This window comes from Gobius niger (assembly GCF_951799975.1).
Source record: "Gobius niger genome assembly, chromosome: 1".
NCBI classification, from domain to species: Eukaryota; Metazoa; Chordata; class Actinopteri; order Gobiiformes; family Gobiidae; genus Gobius; species Gobius niger.
Genome location: NC_136852.1, coordinates 21,363,209 through 21,380,996, shown reverse-complemented (window position 1 = coordinate 21,380,996; position 17,788 = coordinate 21,363,209). Strand labels below are relative to the sequence as shown.

General features: G+C 38.8%; 1 protein-coding gene across 10 annotated transcripts in view; it reads left to right on the top strand.

Annotated features, from left to right (window-relative positions):
• gramd1bb (GRAM domain containing 1Bb) overlaps positions 1–16,832 on the top strand; it is a 65,009-nt gene extending 48,177 nt beyond the window's left edge. For 3 of the 10 annotated variants that reach the window (XM_079553458.1, XM_079553455.1, XM_079553454.1), the window contains 19 exons: positions 2,394–2,604; positions 3,066–3,086; positions 4,792–4,812; positions 5,246–5,269; positions 8,052–8,136; positions 8,435–8,538; positions 8,617–8,712; positions 8,896–8,976; positions 9,053–9,168; positions 9,326–9,488; positions 9,839–10,031; positions 10,675–10,818; positions 10,893–11,014; positions 11,263–11,405; positions 11,508–11,611; positions 12,870–13,167; positions 13,590–13,697; positions 13,792–13,912; positions 14,214–16,832. In XM_079553458.1, the coding sequence (XP_079409584.1) occupies positions 2,394–2,604; positions 3,066–3,086; positions 4,792–4,812; positions 5,246–5,269; positions 8,052–8,136; positions 8,435–8,538; positions 8,617–8,712; positions 8,896–8,976; positions 9,053–9,168; positions 9,326–9,488; positions 9,839–10,031; positions 10,675–10,818; positions 10,893–11,014; positions 11,263–11,405; positions 11,508–11,611; positions 12,870–13,167; positions 13,590–13,697; positions 13,792–13,912; positions 14,214–14,300 (2,242 nt within the window). In that variant the 3' untranslated portion in view covers positions 14,301–16,832. Of the gene's footprint in view, positions 1–2,393; positions 2,605–3,065; positions 3,087–4,791; positions 4,813–5,245; positions 5,270–8,051; positions 8,137–8,434; positions 8,539–8,616; positions 8,713–8,895; positions 8,977–9,052; positions 9,169–9,325; positions 9,489–9,838; positions 10,032–10,671; positions 10,819–10,892; positions 11,015–11,262; positions 11,406–11,507; positions 11,612–12,869; positions 13,168–13,589; positions 13,698–13,791; positions 13,913–14,213 lie in introns of all 10 variants that reach the window. The other 7 variants (XM_079553453.1, XM_079553459.1, XM_079553461.1 and 4 more) reach the window with 5 other exon arrangements.
• The last annotated feature ends 956 nt before the right edge of the window (positions 16,833–17,788 follow it).

Sequence of the window (17,788 nt, the reverse complement as noted above, 5' to 3'; positions counted from 1 at the left end):
GGTAAGGGAAACATTACAGGCGTGAGCTCCATTTATGTAGAGGTGAGCAATACTGGGCTCACACAAGTCGAAACGCACTGGTGTTGCTATAGTAGACTTTGTTTTGTACGTGCGAATTCGGCTTTCTCTCTTTTTCTACAATGTCAATAATCTTCTTCGGGCTTTTTAACTGTTAGGCAAAAAGTTTCCTTGAGTGGAAAGCATTCATCAGTTGTTTAACGTGATATTTATTTAAAAGGTCTATCTTGTTCATAAACCAATCCATATCGCCCAGTTCTGTCTTTGAACATTTAATGCAAACTTGTTTTGAGAACTTATACATCAAATGTTCATCAGCGCATTATTATATATGATTATATATAATTGCAGGGTCGAAAGGCTTTTTGAACACAAATTGTGCATTGAATCGTTTTGTTTTTTGTCACAAATGATGATTTTGCAGTATTTAAAATCTGTACTCTTTCATCAAGATCACAGTACAGCATCCATTAAATATTGCCAGCTACTAAACTACTAAGAATAACATGTATTCATCAGCAGGTTTAAGGATTTAACAATAGGGTTGTCAGGTTTTATACACATAAGATGCCAGGGAAGCAGAAAATGATGTGTCTCATAAATAATTACAGCCAAAAGTTTAAAATTATTGTCTGCCCTGAGGAACCAGTTTGGTTGAAACACGTTGGCGTTCGTGTCTAAATAAAGGACTTTTGTCTTCCTCAGAGTGCCTTGGATCTGTTGCTGGCTGTTTTTCTATGTATTCTTATCCTTGAAGAGCACCAGTTTTTTTTATATGTATTTTTTTTTTACATATGACCCACTGATGCGCTCCCTCTGCTTTTCTTCAGCAATTTTAAACTATGATTTTGATTTAATTGTAATTAACCTTTCAGTCCTTGCTAAATGCTACTGTAGATCAAGTCATTCATGTCTTGAATAGCCAGGCAGTGACGTAAAGGCCTTGCGTAACGCCATGTCAAGTAACCAGGCCCGACAGGCGCATGGCCGAACAGATCACTTAACACAGGCTTTTGTTGTTAGCGTCTGACATTAAGGAAAGATCGTTAGCTGAGCCAGTGTTGTCTGTCTTTGTCTGAGGGGGAAAATGTGTCGTGGTAGAGAAAGGATACACGATAGGCGTTGCGTGCACCCTGGCTCAGCAGGGCCCACCTGAACATGCAGCGCTGCCTTTTGCCCAGTAGAAGTCAGGTATTATCACTCGTCAGTTAGATTCAACATGAGAATTGACTGTACAGTTGAAACTAGCAGCAGTCCCCCCTACAATTTTGCTTCTTCTTTACTTATTTGTTATGTTATTTAAATGGCACTGCTTGACTTCCTCATTAAGATAGTTCAGTTATTCACTTTACAATACCAGCAAAATAGTTTGGTCATTCCTTTCCGGTTTGTTGTTGTGGTGGTCCATTGAAGTCCAGTAATAGCTTAACTGTTATTATCCAGGGCAGCGCATGGAGCTGAACCCTGCTAAGCCTCAGGTAATGGAAGGCTTGTTTGTTTGTGTGCATGTTCTACTTTTGCTTTCATGCTGAACTCCTGGTACTATGTTATTATTTTTAGGGGCAGGCTGGGACCTCATTTCGACCCGAGGTTTGGTTCATTCAGCAGTAGTTTACTTTGGAATTTAACAATGTGGGATGCTTGAGGATGAGCTCTGTCTCTTTTCACATGGGCTGCAACACACACATAACACATGTGTTGGGCTCGATACATCAGCACAGTCAGCAGACCGAGTTAGACAAGTGAAAATATGTCGTATGTGTAATTCTGGATGTTTGGTTCCGGTCGAGAGTAGGGACTTTAGGTCCACTAGGAGACTGGGTATTCCGATGCACAAAGCAATGTCTCGAGTTCATGTCTCCGGGTCCCGCACCGATGGTAAATAAACTTCTCCTGCATAAGACATCTAGACTGCTGCCTGTCATTCATCTATCCTCTCGAACACCATTGTTATTTCTCTAACAGTATGTATTCACTTTAATCAAGTTAATGCCTTTCTTTTTCAGCCCAAATTGCCCTTTTCTATCCGCTTTTTTTTACTTACTTCGAGGAGTGACAGGAAACGTCAAATGGTATCTTCCCATTACGGATCATTAGAATGCGGTTCCAGTTCCGAGTTACATGTCGAAAAGCATTTCTGTATCTTTTATATGTCTTAACTTATATAAACAGCAGCACAGACTTCTGCCCTGTGTGTGTTCTATTTCCTATTTGTTACAATCCAATGTTAAGCCTTTATGGAATTAATTGTACTAATGGGATGAGATGGCCACTGTATAACATTCAGTAGATATACAATCTTGTACTGTGAGGATTGCAAAGTGTGTATCACAACTAAGTCACTTTATTTTCCCTTTTTGCTTTTCGTTTTTCAGCACTGCCAGTAACTCCAACAAGAGCACCCCCGCCTGCTCTCCGGTCCTACGGAAGCGCTCCCACTCTCCGACCCCGCAGAGCCCGGAGGGGGACAACATGGTGGAGAAGGGTTCAGACCACTCCTCGGACAAGTCACCCTCCACGCCAGAGCAAGTCGTCCAGAGAACATACTCGCTGCAGTCCTCCCGCAGTGGGGGCAAGAACTCCAAGGTGGGTGCCATCTCTCTCTTCTATAGTGTTGAAATGCTATGTTTTTTTGTAAGGAAAGTGTATTTGTGCATTGAAGATAAAATTGAAGTGTGATCAAGTTAAAGAGCATTGCCTTTTGAGTGGCGGTAGTTAAAGTGTTTTAAATCTTGTACTGATTATCAATATTGCCCAGTTCATCAGTGTCTGTACCACTCATATGCATCCTCTGTGAGTCCTGGTGAATAACTACTTCTTGTCCGCTCTTCTCTCCTAATTATTTTGTGCTAACCCTTTTGTTTATGCTTTGATATTTCTCTCTTTTTGAATCATGTACAGTTTTGTTCTTCCGTTTTCCTGCTACACTACATGTGCATTGTAAAACACATTGCTTTATCACAATGTGTTTCCGGTGTCTGTTGATTCTTGCTTTTTGTTCTGTTGTCTTCTGATTTCTCTCTGTTTTTCTCCTCATCGCATGCTAGTCTCACAAGCGACTTTCCAAAGTAAGCATCACTTTTTCTGTTTTTCACATGTTACTGCCACTTACCCACTGTCTGCCTATTGTATTACTTCTTTGCCCAATGGTAATGCAACACCTCCTTTGCCCAAAACACCCGACTCTTTGTTCCTCCACATGCTTGTTTTCTCTATTGACAAATTACAAATATACACAATAACTTGAACATATGGCACTTTAGGCTTCATACTTACAGTTAAACTTATACTGCTACAAATTGTCAACATCATGTGTTAGGCTTGAGAAGTTGCTTTTGGAGTCACTGCCCATTTACTCTGTTTAGTCAGTCAGTGTAATCAACTACGGCACCCGTCTGTGGCACACAGTGTGATTGTAGTCCAAAATCATAGGTCTGCTGTGGCATCCTTTTGATTTTCAATTGTGGAATACAATTTCAAACATTCATTATCGAAATGTTTAATGTAGTTGGAAAGGTAGCCTTGAAATTCAATCTGTTACATATATTGTTGCATTGTCGTTTGTACAATGTCACCATATGTCAAGCAAACTGCTACAGTGCTTGTTTCATCTTAGCTGATTACATCATTGTTCATCTGTGCTAAATTGAAAGCAAAACCCCCATTTGGTTCCCCCCATGTGAGCAATGAGGTCATATGACCCAGTAGATGGCGTGAGATCGACCCACAACGTGAGCCTGATCACCCTGCTGTTAATGCAATCCAAATAATAGAGCATTGAGTAAAAGGGGGCTCCACATCACTCCAACAAATACAGTACCAAGAGACTGTATAATGACATGTAATATTGGATTCTATCCAGATTTTACAGTCTATAATTCTATCAGTACAAATGTTAACAGCCGCCTGCCCAGGAACACAAGCAAACACAGAAACCACAGTGGTTCAACCTGGTGTAATACACTGTGCTGTTTGAGGTTGTGCAATGTGCACTGTCCCTATTTAAAGAAATAGGAGAACTAAAATTCAATTTTACTTTAGTTGTTTTGTTCCAGATAAGCCTTATTTTGTGTTTTTCTTCACTTTTTCTTTCAGTATGACAGACTAAACTTGATTAAAGTAAGCATCGCTCTTTGTTTTGACCCGCTGTCAATCCTTGGTCAAGCCTAGCCTTTTAATGAGTAAACTCAGTGGTGCCCTAGTTCCTCACTGTAGAAGCCCCTCTGATAGTTCCTGCCCTGTTCCTCCTCTGTTGTCCAACCCCACAATCAAAACAATAGGCTAGTGTTCTATAATGTATGAACTACACTAACATCTTCTCTGTGTGCAGAAATGAGCAAAGTGTTTAAATTCTGAGATAATATGTTGCTGCTAATCATTTATTTAGAAAAGCATTTTCAGTAATACAATATCATTACTTAAATAAACAGCCAAACATTGTCATGTGTTTTGCCCTCACATAATATTAACCTACATTAGTGAAGTTAGTAACTGTACTTGCACAGCAAGGATGAAAGGTGAGCAGGTGAACATCAGCTATCTGTAAACCTTGTAATGGGATCTGAGCAGATGATGTCGAGTTTCTCTTTGGGAAACTCCTGTGAGCTGAAATTAAGAGTGGGCCGTCAGAAGTATTACTTAGAAAGACCATTCACAGGCATTCATATTTAACTGAATGTTTTAGAGGCACAGTACACCTCACTGCCTGTGACATGATATCTTATGCATGGTGTTCTTTCTAACCAACTCTTTTTCTCTGTATTCCTTCTGCAGAAGAGCCAAAGCTGGTATAATGTAAGTTACCTATTTATTTCTATGCAAATGTGACTGTGTTTTAATACTAGTACATGCTGCTGTTTGTGTTTGTGTGAGACTTAATGTGAATGAGTTAACAATGAACATTGTGCCAAAAAAATGACTAATCCTGAGCCTTGCCCTTTTTAGACCAGAGGTTTGCTGCTCGTCTTTAACTCTGGTGGCTTTAACCATCAGGTTTAAGGCTCCTTATGTAGTTCAAGTGTAGGCAGTCTATAATAGATAGCCATTGATCTATAGTCTATTAATCTCCCAGTCCCATAATAGGTAGTGCAGTTTTATTTAGCACCACAAGATGGAGTGCTAACCCCAGTTTACAGTGATGAGTTATAAGGACCTAAATACAGGACAGGGTGCTCTAGTCCTTATTTTCATTTTTTTTATTGTGTATCCTCTTCCCGTCTCTCCCCAGCATGAAAGGCAACACATCCTGAGAGTAAGCATGTCCCTCCTCTGTGCAACCCGATGTCTGACTAAACTCTTTCTCTTTTTATAAATAGTGGGATAAAAATATCTATCCACGCAGCCTGCTCATTCCATTGACCCCTCTGAGTGCTGTTACCACCTCAAGTGTTTACTTGAATTGATTGAACTAGATGCACTTTTTACACTATAATAGCTATGCTATCACAAAGAAAAAAATGTGCGGTACCTCAATAAGCCTTGTTGGTTTAATGTCTCTCGTCCAGACTGCTAAATCTGGTTTGAACAGGTGGTAGCATGCGCTTTGAGTTACTCACTGTACTAAACAAATCAACAAATCATGACAAGAGCCTTGGCTTGAGTGCCTTTAAACAGTGGTTGAATGGAGCATGCTGCTTTGGGTGCTTCTACTTCATTTGTTTGATAACTGTGCTAATAATAATAATAATAATAATAATAATAATAATAATAATAATAATAATAATAATAATAATAATAATAATAATAATAATAATAATAATAGTAATGATAATAATAATAATAATTTCTTCACTCTTTTGGATACTGAGTAATTGTCAAAGCACATAAGAATAGACGTAATATATATTAGAGATATAAGTATAGATATGATATATATTATATATAGATATAATATAATAATTTTTTTAACATTATTGCGCTGTCTTTCATGGTTGACACGGAACTGAGTTGCATGTGTGTGCTTGTGTGTCACTCTACATGGCAATGATGACCATCCATGGCCCTGAAACCACAGTGATTACAACCTTAACCGTCCAAACCGTTCTGAGCCTGGTAGAGACACAGCGCTATTCCTTGAAATGATATAAAATACAGATTGAGGGAAAACTCTTGGGTCTATAATATTTTTCCACACAAAAATATGCTATGAAATGCAGATGTCGACTGTGTGGGGACTACTCCACTAAATAACTGTGCAAAGATGAAGCGAGGATTGAACGGGTGCTAAACTAAGAGAAGCACTGTACCGAAACTGAACCAGACCAAACACTGAACATTGACTAAAACCAGGAACAGACCAGGTCGACCCCAAAAGTCAAAAGTGACATCATCTTCAGGGGGGGCCAACACGGAAGCCACACCCTGTCCTGTTACTAGTTTACAGTACCAGTCTGTGTTATCGCCTACTGTTTGCCCACAGTTAATATTTAACCATAAACTCTAATGTGACCGCGCCTCATCCTACCTTAATTATATGTCACCTGAACAGTGGACATTCATAGCTGCACAATAGTTCCTTTCATCCCTTATTGATTATTAGAGAAAATAGAGGGAACAGGCTGTAAACAAAGGCTTAGATTCTGTTGAAAACGGCCTAAAGCAATTCGAACTCCTCATTAACTTATTACACTGAAATGCCTTCCACTTAACGCTCTGGTGTCCCTGGATGTTCTAATGTACGGAATAGCAAAATTTAAAAACGATTTATTATTATTCAATGGAATATCCGTGCCAAGTTTGTGTCAGTCTACCAACTTCCCTTTGAAATGGTGTCCCATATTTACTCTATGTTTTGGATTGATTCGCATGCTGGTTGAAGTCAATTAGAATTTAACAATGGGAGATTTGTTGTCAAAAATAGCCTTCAAGATTCCTGTGCAAGATGGATGTTGTTTTTGCGGCCAGGGGTTACTAGAGGTTACGCTGCTCTTTCTAACTTTAGTTGTGCGAGTGACGGCTGAGGCACATACTTCACACATTGCAAGACCGACTACGAATTGAAAGTATCTTCAACATGTGTTTGTTTTTCAGAACAATATGCTTTTGTCTTGCCAGGAGATCCCCACCCTTAATAAACTCACTAGAAGTCAGCTTAAAAAAAAAAAAGAAAAATGGAAACAGTACCGCTGTGATAATACTGGACTAGTTGGGGCAGGGTTACTAGAGGGCAACGGCTGGGTCGCTCCTCTGCGGTGAGTGAGAGACAGAGGATCATGTGGGTTGTGTGAAGGGGGCGGGTTCAGCTGTAGTCCTCATACCAGCAGATCTGCTCCGCTCCCAGTGTCTCAGCCGTCGCCCAGTGCCACAGATGCTTAGCATGGACTCCGACGAGGACGGCGCGCTCTCCGATTGGGAAGCGGTGCTGCAGCTGGATGAGGCGTTGGCGGGGTGGTTCTTGCAGGGTCCCGCGCGAGGAGAGTGGGGATGGGAGTGGGGCTGGGCTGCCTCTGACATTCAAGACCCCAAATGGGACAGTGAAGAGATACCCGCTGTAAGTTTGGCTACTGCGTTTGGTCGATTGGCTTTCAGGGCTGTCTTTTATTGCAGCAGTTATTGAAGACATTTACTCATTAGTAGTTACAAGGGCACTTTACTTTTGTTGGAGTTTACTGGCTGTTACTATATTGTTCAATGGAAATCACCTGTTCTGGACAGTGAGAGCACTTTACTCCAGATAAACACAAATGTCATTGTGTTGGACGATTTACATACGTTTGAATGTTTTTCAAAAAGTATAGACACAATGCAAAAGAGTTTACTGGTAGTTTTGCATCGCTTTTGCTTGTCATGCAATTGCAAAGCATTCATTGTCACAACTACTAGTTCACTGACTTAAACACAAGCTGAGCAGCATGTTTTTGAATGGTATGCAAATATGTATAATATCTAATACGATGCGATCTCTCTGATGTTCACACACTTCTTGCCTGCTTCATTTTTCTGGATTGAAAGCCATGCACTGTGTTCTTAAAATCAGAATCTGTGGTCTTTTTTTTTTTTTTGTGACGTACATGTGTGTGTGTGTGCGACTGCAGGTGCTGAGCCCAACATACAAACAGCGCAATGAGGATTTTAGGAAACTCTTCAAGCAGCTCCCTGACACAGAGAGGCTCATTGTGGGTGAGTGCTGAATCCTCAAAGGCACACAGGGTGGAGGGACAGAGGCGCGCAAGAAATCAGCTTTTAATCAGTCAAGGATTTCAGATAAAGTATCATTATCAGGGCTTGCTATTCGTAAACGTGTCTGGTAGATTTACGCGTACTACCTAATTTGTATCTATTTTACCTGAAGGTTCATCATCAATCTTTTTTTTTTTTCACGTCAGCAAAAACTTAAACAGCATCCTATAGGTTCCCTTGAAACAAATGAAGAAATAATGTTCTTGCAATACTCATATCTTCTTGATTTGTGTCTTAGATTACTCCTGTGCACTGCAGCGGGACATCCTACTGCAGGGTCGGCTTTACCTCTCAGAAAACTGGATATGCTTCTACAGTAACATCTTTCGTTGGGAAACACTGGTATGGACAAGATCTCTTTTATTATTATCATTATTATTTTTTCTCCCATAGTTGCCTGATATGGACCTATTTGTGTAGTTGACAGTGCGGTTAAAAGACATCTGCTCAATGACGAAGGAAAAGACGGCCCGCCTCATTCCCAACGCCATTCAGGTCTGCACAGACTCTGAAAAGGTACGTGTTTTGCAAAATGATGCAAATGTGGCCTTTTGTGTCAGCTTTTAAATGGAATATATTATTTAAAAGCTGTAATGTCAAGCCTCAAAGCACCCTCAACAATATTATTTCACACCAGCATTTTGTTATTATTTTTTGTATATTTCAAAATGACAGTCATACTGGTAATTATGTTTGCAGCACTTTTTTACATCGTTTGGAGCCAGGGACAGGACGTACATGATGATGTTTAGACTGTGGCAGAATGCTTTGTTAGAAAAGGTGAGTTCACTTACTGTACAGACTCATTGTATTCCTAATTTTTTTTTTTTATGAATAACTTTAATGTCTTTTTTAGCCCCTGTGCCCAAAGGAATTGTGGCACTTTGTCCATCAGTGCTATGGCAACGAATTGGGTCTAACAAGTGACGACGAGGATTATGTACCACCAGATGACGACTTCAACACAATGGGGTTAGTTTGACTTTTTTCTTTTTACAGTGTAGCAAATGACCCTGGACAAAAACTCTCTCTTGTAAAAACTACTGACCTGTTAACTTCACTTCTCATTGTTTTGGTTTTCTCTAAGTTATCAGCGGTTTAATGGCATAACTTTGGACTGTGTCTGCAGGTTCAGTGAAGAGATTCCCAATGAGGAGAATGAGATCAACAATGACAACCTGTCTAAAAACAATGTTGAAGCCAAGCCTGAAGGGAGCCCTCCACCGCTTCATAAAAAGGTTGTGCCTAACAACGCCCTACCCTGTCCAGGAAACCATGACTCTCCAATCTCGGTAAGTCGTGCACCTTTCCGTAATATAGTCTACTGTGGTTTTGGAAAGCATTCACACACCTCTATTTATTCATTTGCTTATTATGTTAGAATCTTAAAAATGTATACACACTAAAGCTAAAACTAAAATCTACACTTAAGCCTTCACAGATGTTTTATAATTAGAAACAGCTATGATTGATATAGAATGGGTCTGCAATTGTTGTATATTATCTGAATACTTGATGTGTAACTGTGCATTTTTAGCTAGTTCACCATTAGAAAAGTAATGCATATAGTCCAAGATCCATCCACAGCCTGAATTGTAATGCTCATTAGCTCATAGATGGCCCATTTTGTGTTTCCCACTAGCTTGAACTTCCAGTAGAGGAGTTTGCTGACTGCCTGACAGAAGAGGATCTTTTAGCGGTTCCTCTGGTGGTGGTGGAGGACGGTAACCAGACTGAGGACCTCGGTGCTCTTGTCCCATCGCCATCTCTGGACTTCAACGACAACGAAGACCTCCCCACTGAGCTCAGCGACTCCTCAGAAACACATGACGAAGGTAAGTGTATGCAGTGAATTAGAGATGTGCCTCGTGTGTTGTTAAAGCCTCAGTAATTCTTTAAGTTTTTAATGATTATGGTGGTCTCAAATTTATTTTAGGGGAAATTTCAGCAACCCAAAATATGTTGAATTATTTAGAGCTGTCTCTGTTACCTTCTTAACTAAAAAAAACAAACACTCTGACACATTAATAACCTATTAAAAGGCATCACTCACAGTCAAGTTAGAACGTCATGAGTTACTGAATTTGTGGTACAAGTTAAAACGTCATGCCTGAATTTGGTTAAACATTTCACCAAACTACTTTACTGGACACAGGAGAATAACCTGTGTATTGTTATTCTAGCAGCTTGTAATTGCTAACCATACAGTTAAAGCCACAAGCGGCAATAAAGGGCCATGTCCCAAATAAATCTGTTTTGTGAATTTATCCAGCATTTATCCACGTAGATTCTGAAATCCGATATCCATTCCAGAATTGTGTATAGATTTTTTTCAATAATTCCAAATAAAGGGTGTATCAAATTGGAGTTTATTGTTCATCAAAATCCATGTGTGTATTTTGTCTCATCAATTCAGTAAAATTGTACAGTGTTAATTAACAACACAGTGATTGTTAAAATGTAAACGTTTTGAAGCAGGTGAAGTGCAAGCCTTCCATGAAGACCTAAACGGCCGACAGCACATCAACGAGGTGTATAAGTTAAGTGTGGATAAACTGTACGACCTTCTCTTCACTGAGTCGCAGTTCATGAGCGACTTCATGGAGCAAAGGCGCTTCTCTGGTCAGTAAGAGAACACTCATCATGAGAGTAAGTTTGTGTTTATCGTGTATTGTTTATTGTTTTGTGTTTGTCAGATGTGGTGTACCATCCATGGAGGAAGGAGGAGGAGAATGGAAACCAGACCAGAGAAATCCTGTACACAATATCTTTGTCCAACCCACTGGCCCCCAAAACTGCCACAGTCACAGAGACACAGGTCTTGACATGATTACACTGTTAAAATACCTTTTTAAGACATATTTTACAGCGGGAAGTTAACATCCCCCCTTAACCCTAACCCCCCCAACCCTAACCCTAATAAGGTGTATTAGAATATGTCATAGAAAAGCTAAGAGACTTTAAAGATTTTAAGCTTGAGTTTGCTACCCAATGAAAGAGACAGGTGTGAACCCACAGTAAATTGTGGAGGAAAAAATATTCTCTCTGTGTTGTTTTTTGATTCAGACTCTTTACAAAGCCAGTCAGGAGAGCGAGTGCTACATTATTGATGCTGAGGTCATCACACACGACGTGCCGTACCATGATTATTTCTACACGCTGAACCGTTACATGCTCACCAGAGTGGCCAAGAACAAGTGTCGATTACGGTAAGACACTGCTTTTGGAGTTGCTAAACAGGAACAAACTGAACAAAATTTTGTTTCCTGCATTTTGACATCTGTACTGTTTTTTTCTGTGTTGACTGTCAGAGTATCAACAGAGCTGCGCTACAGGAAACAGCCGTGGGGGCTTGTCAAAGGTTTCATTGAGAAAAACTTCTGGAGTGGACTAGAAGAAAACTTTCGCCAACTCGGTAAATATATATTATTTTTATGTAATGATAATTAATATGGCTTGCCTTACACTTGTATTGCACTTGATAGACTGAGTTGACAAGTTTCTTAAAGCGCTACACAATATCCATGAATAATGACAATCCTTATACATAAATTGACTGTTCACATAGCCACAGATACAGGTTTGCTGTAGGGAGAAGCAAAAACGTAGTCACAACTTCCCCCACAATAAATAATAAAGACACAGCCGTCCAGTTTTAAAACAAACTGTTCTTCCATCTGGCCACTGTCACACAAACGTGTCAAAAAAGCCCTTTGATGTGTCATTACGCTTCTGCGTTTTAGTCTCAATGCAGTGCTACCGGTTTATGTTTAACCCTATGGAGAGTAGGAATTTGACAATATATCCTTTTTCCGATATATCGCGATATTTTGCGGCGACGCGATACCGATACTTTTTATTCCAATATTGATGCTAATGTTAATAGAGGCCAATAATGATCACGAATTCAGTAGCACTGCAATTTTAAACACAAATATATTATAAATAATATTAATTTAAGATTGATCTATTCCTTTTAAAATAGGACTGTGGTTTAAATCTATAGACCCATCTTCAGTGTGTAAGTCAGGGATCATTTATTCACACAGAAAGAGGTAAAAAAAAAAAGAAAAAAAAGCACATGGAAAGAAATGTAAATGATGAGTAATAAGCAGTATGTTAAAATAAAGTAAATCGTGATGTGTCGTCGGTTGTTTTTGTGCGATATATCGATTATCACAGTATCGGCGTATCGTGAGATTATCGTTATCATAAGCCATGTATCGCGTATCGAATCGTGAGGTATCCAGAAGTTTCCATCCCTAATGCAGAGTCCAGCATATCGCTAACAAATAAATTAATGTTTCAAAATTACGCACCGGAATGCAAGGTTTATTGGGAGAAATCACTCAGAGGACATTCAACACTTTCTACAGGACTTGAAAGATTATTTTAATTTCTAGTGCGCATGTTGATAGGACTGCACTGGGAGGAAGTGACTCGATTATGAAAAGGGCCTATGAGCCACTGTACAATATATTCATTGTACTGTATTTTTATCAGTTGAATAGGCTGTCATTTATTTTCGCTCAGTTGCTAGTTAAATGAACATTAAAATAATACAATGAATGTAGGCCTACCTAAATGTTAAGCATGCATAAATTGAAAATCATGATTTCATTTATTGATTATTTTTATTATTGAGTTATGGCCTCTCACTTGTCGTTATTCAGAGCTGGAGTTGTCAAAGCTGGAGGAGATAGCAGAGTCCAACCAAATGTCTCCTAAAGCCAAAGTGGTGAAAAACTCGACCATTCGGCGAAAGAAAAGGGCTCTTCCTCACATGCGCAGCCAGCACCTGGATGAGGCCCTAAGCCCCGTTACCACGCCGACAGACGAGGAAGTGATTCAGAGGATCAAACACGTGGCAGGATCCACCCAGACCAGACATCAGGGTCCGGACCACCAGCACCTGCCAGGGGGCTTCGCTTTGTACAGCGTCTCCAAACTACTGCTCATTATCAGCTTTGTGTGAGTAAATACATCTCTGTTTTTATGAACGCACCCTTATCATACTATTCATGTTTCAATGTGCATTAACATTAGTTTTTTTTTTTTTTTATGTACTGTAGCGAGAGATGTTGTTTTTATTCACATTTACATACACAAGTTTATTGGCAACAGTAAACTTTGGTTACACTAAAGTTTTATTTTATTAAGTATTGTGTCTGTTTCATGCAACGCACAATGCAAACATAAGCTAATGCTAACTTGAGTGTTTCCTGTTTCCTCTCTTTTCTTGATGTTGCCATCGTTAGGATCTGTCTAAGGTACATATCATGTTTAAGCAGACAGATGATAAAAGATTCCTAAAAGCTGTTGTGCAATGTATGATACCAAGTTATATATATTCTAGACAGTCGTAATTGTTGTTTTTTTTTAATGTTTTTTAGCCTGGTCCTGTTGGTCTTCCTCAACATGCTGCTATTCTACAAGCTGTGGATGCTGGAGTACTCTGCACAGTCCTTAACAACATGGCAGAGCTTACGTCTTCACGAAAGGTACTCAGAGAAACACTTGACCATCACTTCTACTCTCTTCAGTGCTCTCTATGAAAACTGTCGCCCCCCCCCCCCCCCCCCCCTGTGTTTATAGTAAACTGCCCCAGACGCAGATGGAGTGGGCCCAGCTTTTGGAGGCGCAGCAGCGTTTCCATGACGCTGAGCTGCAGAAGTGGAGGGAGATCATCAAGTCATCAGTGGCTTTGTTAGACCAGGTAATCAGACACTCGAGGACTTTTAATACAACAAGGCAAGATGGGGCTGAGAAATACATCCCTATGCAAAGCCAATTCATTTTGAAGAAAGTGAGGGTAGTTTTTTGAATAAAGATGGGCGGTATCATCAAAACATCCGCTACACTTAAAATATCAAGGACAGATGACAGCTTTGTGCTTGCCAAACTCCATATTTTGTGTATTACTGGTTTACATTTTGTTTAAAGTTAATTATAGTATACCATGTTCTGCAGTTTTGCACCGTGTTGAAATTAATTTGTAACTTTTGTTTTTTTTCCAGATGAAAGACTCTTTATTGAACCTTCAAAGAGGGATTGGTTTGAGGGACTACAGCTCAGAGACTGAAGAGAGAAGTCGATATCAATGACAACGCAAGGGCATGTGGGCATGTAGTGCAATATTATACTTATATAAAGTACCTGTTTTCATAGGGTGCTCAACACATGGGCTGGTCCAATGGACAGAAACTACGGAACAGTCGCCACCACAAGATGGGGGCGACAGGCCTTTTACATGGATTCAACATATACACAGAAAGAACTACCTAAATCATGTGGGGCTGAACCTTCTCATTTCCAAGTGCATCCTACTGAAAGCCATGTTAACTAGGGGAGAAGAACGGCAGGAATGATGGGAAACTACTGCATGCTTTTAGAAATCGCTAGCTCCCCTCAGTTAGTGTGCACATTTTGTCCAGGTCCAACTTTGTGTCAAAAAATGAGAAGTCATGAGTCCTACAGGGGGTGTGCTTGTGTCTTAGGACTTTCTTTACTCTCTCAACGGTTCCAACTTTTTTGTCCCCTAGAGGGCGTCGTTGCATTCACTTGATCAGACAGACAGTGTTGACCCACAACCAAATAGTGTATTGTAGCTCGGCTGACAGCTTCAGCTTTCTTTGTCTCGCAGGGCTGGTTCCTTGTCAGACTGTATATTTATTTTTTTATTATTTCCAGTGACCTGGCATTACAATCATTCTTTCAGTGGGAGCTGCACTTTTCTGTATTTGTGTTTTGAGAATGTATCATGCTAAAGGTCAATACGAATCATCAGATGTCTGAAGAAGGGATGCTGCAGCCTGTCGTTAGGGAGACTGATATTTATTTTACTAAACTGTGATTATGCTCCTAAGGATGAAGAATTCTATGAATATATTTGAAATATATGAGAATATTACATTATTTATTATATACACAAATATATATATATATAAACATTACCTATATTTATTCCTAATGTGTGTATATAAAACTACCAGAGCTTTAGAGCAGAATTTCTAAATGTTTTCTTTAGAAACTGAAACGCATGCCAGATATGTCTGTGACATGTCCAGTGTGCTACAATCTGCATTGCGCGTTTATGTTCGCGCTCCTCTAATATATTTACAGTATGAATGCTTCTATGTGTGAGCGAGTATGAATGTATCGTGAGTGCATTTTGTACCATTCTTCTCTTGTTTGTCTCTTATTATTTCTGGCTCAAATGCCAGCGCTGCCTTTTTGACGCTAATGCATTTGTATTGCACCTTGCATTAGCCCTGCCAGGGTAACGGTTTACACAAAGACTTCTGTTTTACTGAATAGCTCAATTTAGTTATTAAGTTTCACAGAGTATATTCTACTATTGGTAGAGTAGTAAATCAGCGGTTGATATTTACATATTAAAGAAATATGTAGCATCTGAAGCAACTTTTCCCTACCATTTTATTCATTATCACAAACGCTATTGTTTGAAAACCATAATTCTCCAAACCATTGTATGTAAAACTTCCTTACAGCAGCCAGTTTTTTGGTGATAGAGGCACATCTTATTCCTTCCTAATATAAAACCGCACTTTAGGATATTTTTTTATGGAGAATGTTAAAGATAAATGGGTTCAGCTGGGACTGAAAGCATACGCAGGGCTGTATTTTCTAATCCGACTGAAAAAGTGTTGATCTATACCCAAATATTTTGAAATACTTGAGTGTATAAAGGGTGATTTAAGGGAATGTTACCTATGGCATTTTACAGACTGAAAGACTAGCCGTAGAGTGGAATGCTGCTGTGTAAAAGCTATACCTGCAAAAGGCATATGTAATACCGGAGGTTCAAAGTGATGGGAGTGGTAAGAAAGGATATTCTCTTTAAATTATTATGTGAATGTTAATTGAGAGTTTTGTTTTTGGACGGTACAGAAAAAGAAATTGTGATCAATTTGTTTGTAATTGGTCATTAATATTTTATCAATATTTTTTTTTCCATTTAAACTTTTTTGAACAGGGTTATTGTAAACGCTTGGACTGCTGGGTAACGCACACTATCCTCCAACTGGATTTATTATTTACATCTTATCCACCGGTGTCAGCACCATCCAATTACTATTAACAGCAAATCCATTCACTCATTCCAATCGTCATCTTTCTCACCTTTAATTCAGCTTTAGGGGGCCCTCATGCTGTAATCTACTCTATGTTCAATGAATGATTGTATGATTGCTACTGATACACAGCAGTGGACCCGAGGCAAGTGAGGAACCATTTTGTGACATGTTATAAATAATGTGCTATTGTTGTTGACTGTATTATAATTGGCATTAGCCTTGTTGTCATAAAGGCAATGGCCCTCCCTAACCAGCAGACTTGTTTAACACACAAAACCTCGCAAAACATGACCACTGATCAAACGTATAGCAAATGCTCTTTTCCAGTGTCTTGATAAACATGTACTTGCGTAATTCTGTTTATTATTGTATGTTTTTTTTAGAAGATTAATTGATTTCTAGGGAAAATTTTCGTGAAATTTATACATGAGATACAATGTGCTATGAGTATATGTTGCATTATCTGAAGTGGGTTACACTGACAACCTGCGCTGTGCGTGGGTTCGAACTTGCTCTGCCTCAGAGAGACAGAGGACTCCAGGCTTGAAATCTGAATAAAACAACAAACTAATATGCTGTGTTATTAGTTGCTTTTTTAGCTGAGTGCTCATATTTGCAACAGTGCTTAATACAGAAATATATTAAACACTGTGTTTAAACAGGTTTCTGAAAATACAAAGCACAACATACGACATTAATAAAACGGCATTTGATGGGGGAAAAAATCCAATACAAATTTTAACTAAAAGGCTTTAAAAATGTGTAACGAATACATGTTCAACAACAAAATCAGTTATGTTAGCACAAACTATAAAAGCATAACAGACCCTGATCCTCTCCAAGTGGGCAGAGGCAATACGCTAAAGGATCACTAACAAATTCAGATGTAGTTTCTAATATATCACCAAACTAAACATTTACAAAAAATGTATTTAACACATTAATTTCAAATTAATTGCATCCTATTGCACACTCCTGAGCACACATTACCTGAAACGCACATCATCATATATATATATATATATATATATATATATATATATATATATATATATATATATATATATATATGTGTATGTGTGTGTGTGTATATATATATATATACATACATACATACATACATACATACATACATACATACATATATATGCCTTGTGTATGTATAGCCTACTACTTACAAATTATTACAGATTCTTACAAAGCAGACTATATTGGACTGAATTTAGTTACGTGCATAGAATTATTAAATTGTTATCAATTTGTTAATGAAATGTGAGAGTTTTATAATAATTGAATTGTAATTCTTGATTCATGAAATTTCAGAATTGTAATTAATCTGATTTTAGAATGAACTGATTTACAAAAATGACAAAACAAACGTAAAACTATGTGTGTCATGAAGATGAAATTTAACTTGAAAACAGCTTGGAGCTTCTTCTGCTTTACATGAAAATCACAGGGTGATATAAATGGAAAAAGCACATTTGTTCCAGCCA